This window comes from Tachyglossus aculeatus, unplaced genomic scaffold (genome assembly GCF_015852505.1).
Source record: "Tachyglossus aculeatus isolate mTacAcu1 unplaced genomic scaffold, mTacAcu1.pri scaffold_87_arrow_ctg1, whole genome shotgun sequence".
NCBI classification, from domain to species: domain Eukaryota; kingdom Metazoa; phylum Chordata; class Mammalia; order Monotremata; family Tachyglossidae; genus Tachyglossus; species Tachyglossus aculeatus.
Genome location: NW_024045095.1, coordinates 1,379,100 through 1,385,647, shown reverse-complemented (window position 1 = coordinate 1,385,647; position 6,548 = coordinate 1,379,100). Strand labels below are relative to the sequence as shown.

At 39.4% G+C, this 6,548-nt stretch overlaps 1 protein-coding gene across 1 annotated transcript; it reads left to right on the top strand.

Moving 5' to 3' along the window:
- The first annotated feature begins 5,723 nt into the window (after window positions 1–5,723).
- On the top strand, window positions 5,724–6,332 carry LOC119924174 (olfactory receptor 13C9-like). Its single transcript, XM_038743174.1, has one exon. The coding sequence runs from the start codon at window positions 5,724–5,726 to the stop codon at window positions 6,330–6,332; it is 609 nt and encodes a 202-aa protein (XP_038599102.1).
- The last annotated feature ends 216 nt before the right edge of the window (window positions 6,333–6,548 follow it).

Genomic DNA, 6,548 nt, shown 5'->3' with positions numbered 1-6,548 from the left:
CCAAAATAAATACATTCATTTACATGGCTCAATATTATGAACTCCTGCAAGTACAAGATGGAGTGCTATAATAACTTATTTTTATAATTTTTATGGTATTTGCTAAGTGTTTACAATGCGCCAGACACTGAACTAAACACTGGGCTAGATAAAGTAAGGTTGTATCAAGCTAGTCAGGTTAGGGCACAGTCCATATCCCACATGGAGCTCACAGTTTTAATCCCCATTTTACAGATGAGGTAACTGAGGCAGAGAGAAGTTAAGTGATTTGCCCAAGACCACAAAGCAGACAAGTGGTGGAACCAGAATTAGAACACAGATCTTTCTGTCTCCCAAGTCCATGTTCTATCCACTAGACCAAACAGCTTCTCACTTTATTTACCACTGTGCACCCAGAACTGGCCAGAATCTATATCCTTGCACTTTCCTGGTGCTGAGTACATTGTAGGTGGGGAAGAAATGTCATTGATAAACAAAGGATTGTGTCTACAGCTAAAGGAATGAAATAGGACTCAGTCATGAATCAACTGGTGGTTGCCAGATTATTTTTCGCAAATGAGATAATCAGTTATTGACTGGTGGAATGATTTACCAATGGTAAGTTAAAAAAATCTTAAACGAAAATCTAAAAATCTAAAAAAGAATTAAATGCCAAAGTACTTTTTCTGTAAAACCTATTAGATCATCGTGCTGAAAAAGTTAAGAAACAATCATTTCTGAAAGGTGGAAATGTTTAAGATGTTTAAGACAGTAGTCACAATATTTTAAGACAGTAGTTTAAGTTTAATAGTTTAATAATGTTTAAGACAGTAGTCACAATATTTTGTTAAAAAATTGGGGTATTTGTTAAGCACGTTCTATGTGCCTGGCACGGTACTAAGCACTTGGGTAAAAGCGAAATAATTGGGTTGGACACAGTCCCTGTCCCACATAGGGCTCACAGTCTTAATTCCCATTTTACAGATGAGGTAATTGAAGGCCCATAGAAGTGAAGTGACTTGCCCCAGATCACACAACAGACAGGTGGTGGTGAAGCCGAGATTAGAACCCAGGTCCTTCGATTACCAGGCCCATGCTCTTTCCACTAAACCACACTGCTTCTCATAATTTCTCAGAATTTCACTTTGAGAACAAGTAGGAAAGATATTTGCTGATGTGGCCTCCCAAGACATATAGAGTCCTGTCAATTGAAAGACCTCTGCAGAGGGGTAAAATCACATCTAACTCACTATGGAGAAGTTTAGCCCTTTCAATATTTGTGGATATTGAAGTGGATTGCTGAAGCCACGTGGTCTAGTAGATAGAACATGGGCCTGGGAGTCAGAAGGATCTAAACCCTAAGCCCAACTCTGCCACTTTTTTGCTTTGTGACCTTGGGCAAATCACTTAACTTCTTTGTGCCTCAGTTACCTCATCTTTAAAATGGGGATTAAGATGTGAGCCCTGTGAGTGACATGGATTGTGTTTAATCTGATTAGCTTGTGTCTACTCCAGTGCTTCGTACAGTACCTGGCACATAGTAAGAGCTTAACAAATGCCACAATAATAATAATAAGGAGCATCTTGAGGGTAGTGATTGTTTCTACCAAATCCACTGTATTGTATTCTCCAAAGCACTAAGTATAATAATCTGCCCACAGTAAGCACTCAATAAATATCATTGATTGATTGACTTATTACTATGCCATCCTACATTGATCAGAAATGGACTGAACACCTCACTGGACTAGATCTAGCCTAAATGTCTTTTGGGTTATTTCAAGTTACTGGTTACTTCCATTAACCCCTCATGATAGAAATGGAGATGTCAGCTGAGGTTAGTAACACATGGTAAAAATGAATAATCAACACAGTCTTTCTCTTTTTTCCAGGAGTTTAAGGAAGAAGATGTCCAGAAATGCCAAATTAGAGTACCTGATAATTAACAAGAAAACCAGGGAAAATAGAATTATTGGCATAACTGAGAGAGTTGCCTTCTCTATTACTAAAAGGACCCATAGTCCTGACTCTTCTGGAGATGCTATAAACAACTTGTGAATTATTTAGGGCAATTTTAGGTACCAAACTCCATCCCCTTAATGTGGAATGTTGAAGTTGAAAGGGAATGACATTTTCTTCCTTTTTCTGTCATGTATATCATTATTAGAATTCACTCTTTAGTCAAACTTCTTAAATATTCATTTAATGATCTCCTTTAACGTATGCAATTTTTAAGTTCTAATGGCATATCGGTCAAATTCTACAGTCTAAATAAAACAGGCTAAAATACTATCAAAAGGATGTTCAGAGACTCCTTTTGTAAGAGATTCAAAAAGGTTATAGAGATCACTCATGTTTGGACATGTCATTTTGATTTGTACTTTCTCCCAATGAATGTGGACTCTAGACATCATTTCCTTGTTATATAGGAACAGCATTTGTAAAAGGAGAAATGGGTCATCAGCCTCTGAAATATATAAAACACGAACGCAATCCTATCAGGAAACAGGAACTCAATCCCATCAGGACTTCTCTTGAGAACCAGTGGGAAATTTGCCATGCCTTCTTGAGATCTTAGTGTGGCAGATGTAATTACGTTCTGTAGTTTGTATAAAATAGCTTATTTTAGAAATTGAGCAAGATTATGATAGTGTCACATATTTTGGAAATTTAGATTTAAAGTGTTTCAAGCATTAAGGTTGTTTCACGCATTATTCAAGGTTTTTTTTCTCTGTTTCTTTCTAAGTGTGGGAATTCCTCATGGCTCAGTTCTGGGTCCGTTTCTATTTTCCATCTACACTCACTCCCTTGGAGAACTCATCCACTCCCGTGAATACAATTATCACCTCTTCCTGGATGATTTCCAACTCTATCTCTCCAGACCTGACCTCTCCTCTTCTCTGCAGTCTCTCATTTCCTCTTGGTTTCAGGGCACCTTAACTTGTAAGTACTGCCAACACCCCAAATTTAGCTTGTCCAAAACTGAACTCTTCTTCCCACCTAACCCCTGTCTTACCCTCAATTTCCTCTCACTGTAGACAGTACCACTCTCCTTTCTGTCTCATAGGGCCATAACCTCAGATATTGTCCTCAATTCATCTGCCTACATATTTTATCCATTACCAAATCCTGTCTATTCAACCTTCACAACACTATTAAAAATCCACGCTTCCCTCTCCATCCAAACTGCTACTATGTTGATCCAAGCACTTATTCTATCCCACCTTGACTATTGCAATACTCTTTCTACTTCAGTCCTTACTTCACTATGCTGCTTAGATCATTTTTCTAAAAGTAATTTAACGACTTCCCACTGCCCAAAAACCTCCAATCCATCTCTACAACAATCCTTGATTTTAAAGCACTCGCTCAGCTTGCCCCCTCCTATCTTACCTCAATCAAATCAGTGATATTTACTGAGCTCTTACCGTAGGCAAAACACTGTACTAAGAGCCTGGGAGAGTACACTATGACGGAGTTAGCAGACATGTTTCCTGCCCACAAAGAGCTAATGTCTAGAGGGAGAGATGGACATTAATATAGATGTTACGAATATGTATAGAAGTGCTTGGGGATGAGGGTGGGATGAACGTCAAGGAGTTAAAAGGTACAGATAGAAGTGCATAGGCCCATTACCTTACTGATTTTCTACTACCGCCCAACTCCTCCAATACCAACCCATTCACTGTACCTCGAACTCTATCTTGCTGCTGACCACTTTCCCATAACCTCCCTCTGGTCTGGAAATCCCTCCCCTTCCTATCTGACTGACCACCACTTTCTCCACCTTCAAATCCTTATTCAAATCATATCTTCTCCAGAGGTTTTCCTAAGCCGTCCATTTCCCTACTTCCTCTCCTTTCTGTGTCACTCACGTACTTGAATCGTATCCTTTAAGGACTTGATACTCACTCTAATTTCAGCCCCACGGCACTTACAGACATATCTATAAATTATTTTAATGACTTTCTCCCAGGCAAGACTTTAAACCCCTTTTGGGAAAGAAGCATGTCTACCAATCCTGCAGTATTTTACTCTACCAAGTGTTTAGTATAGTGCTGTGCACACAGTAAGCACCCAATAAATGTCATTGATTGATCTTGACAACCTGTGAAAGAGCCTTCTCAAACTAGTTTGCAGGTTATAGCTCCTCATGCAAAATGAGCTGGGAAGTGAGATGCTTATTTACTTATTTCAGAATGAAATGCCTTTTCTGTGTCGGATTACTTAACTAAATTCACTGTATAATTTATTCACTCACTGCTTCAATTTTCAGATGCTGTTATATTCACAGTGGGAGTGGTGTGCCTTCCAGAGACACATAATCCATATCTTCATGGGTTATGTGGGCATGGTTGAAATTTCTCTCTGCCATGGGGATTCAAAAGTTAAAAGTTACAGAGAACCAGAGGGATATTTTTTTATCCTTTCATGCCATTCTGTCACCCATTTAAACTCTCATGTGGATATTAATCTGTTGATCCAACATTCAGTAATGCATTTTAATTGCTTCATTTTTTATTATGTTTCTCCTTATACTATTTCATCTGTTGTATATTCGGTAATTTATGTCCCCTTATTTTCCTCATTACATTTCAAGTTTTTTGACTAGGACTCTTGCCTCTATGACATATTCCCAAAATGTTATTATAGGGCTCTGCACACAGAAACGTGTTGAATACATGCAGTTGATGATAATGGTGTCAGGATAGACGTAATAATCATGAAATTGTTGGATTGATGCTTCTGGACCACTTGTGTGAATCTGTTGAGGATCCTGGACAGACAAGTATTTAGAGCTGTCAAGAATCCTCAGTGGATTTCACTCCCATTAATTCCATCCAAAATAAAGAAATCAGTCAGAAAATACAGTCCAACTCCTTCCACAAAGGGAGTTGTGATTAAGTAATAGAAGGATGATTGTCTTCAGCTCTTCTCTACAATTCTCAAACCTGGTTCCTGTGGGATAGGATGCATCCAAAGTAGCTGCTGCTATGCTTTGAGCTGGTCTGACAGAATTCTGAATCAGGAAACAGCCACTTCTCTAGTTATAGGAAAAATGTTATAATAATGCTATTTGTTGAGTTTCCACTGCATGCCATGAACTGAATTAAGCATGCTCCCTGTCCTTAACGACTTTATACTCTAATGGGGGAAACAGATATAAAGGCATTTACAAATAAGGGAACCCTAACCTTAATTGTTTCTTTTTCTCTTCATACATGAGTTTGGGAAGAGGAGAACCAACTCTTCTAATAGGAACCCATGTATTTGCACAGATGTATCTGCTGTTTTTAGTATTCTTCCTTGTAATATGCTTGATGCTACATGTTCTATGTATTCAATCTTGTTTGATGTTCTGTTCCTGACAAGAAAGCATGTCCCTCAAATGGAGAAACCAAAAATAGCCCCCCCTTTTTTTTACAAAACAACTATTTTTGTTATTTGGGAGTTAGACCATAACCTTTCTGATCCTCTTTGTTTGCTACACACTAATGTGTTAGTTCTTGCATTTCCACTACGGTTAATTGAAATTCAATATTTTTCCCTCAAGGAAATTAGATGGCAAAATGGTGAAGGAAAACTTAACATGCATTACTGAATTTATTTTTCTGGGACTCTCTGTCCAGCCAAGGGTCCAGCTTATGCTTTTCATTATTTTCTTTTTCTTCTACCTACTAACATTGGCTGGAAATGTTGTCATAATTACTGTGATCTGCCTGGAACCCTGACTTCAAACCCCAATGTACTTCTTCCTTGCCAATTTCTCCTTACTGGACATCTGTTACACTTCCACCAATGTCCCTCAAATGCTTTCCAGACTGGTCGGAGAGAGAAAGACCATCTCATTCATTGAATGTCCCACCCAAATGTATTTCTCCCTCTCCTTTGGGATGATCGACTGTGTTCTTCTTGGGGTCATGGCTTATTATCGATATGTGGCCAAATGTCGCCCATTGCATTACACTGTTATCATGAAAAGAGCGATATGGGTCCAGCTGGGAATGACCTCGTGGATCAGCAGCTTTCTGAGCTCCCTGGTGATCAATGCCTTCACTTCGAGCCTGCCCTACTGCGGGCCCAATGTACTAAACCATTTCTTCTGTGAAGTGCTGACGGTCTTGAGGCTGGCATGTACAGACATTTCCCTCTCGGAGATAGTGGTGTTTGTCTTCAGCATCATCATAGTCTTCATTCCTTTTCTCATCATCGTGGTGTCCTATGACTGCATCCTCATGTTCATCCTTGGGAGACATTCCACAGTGGTGAGGCGCGGGGCCTTTTTGCCATGTGTTTCTCACCTGACCATGGTGGCTCTCTTCTATGTGATGGCCATTTTTGTGTACATGTAGCCTCAGTCTGGTGCCTCTCAGATTGGTGGAAAGGTCATTGCATTCGCCTACATAGTAATCACACCCATGCTCAACCTCCTGATCTACAGCCTGAGAAACCAGGAAGTGAAAAGAGCTCTGAGGAAAGTCGTCGACAGTCAGAAGACACCAGAACGTTAGGATCATCAGTCAACGAGTGGTATTTAGTGAGTGTTTACTGTGGGTAAAGTTATTTCT

Bases quoted from the DNA above. Each gene is read 5' to 3' on its own strand.
- LOC119924174 (XM_038743174.1), top strand. From the start codon at position 5,724: ATGTACTTCTTCCTTGCCAATTTCTCCTTACTGGACATCTGTTACACT.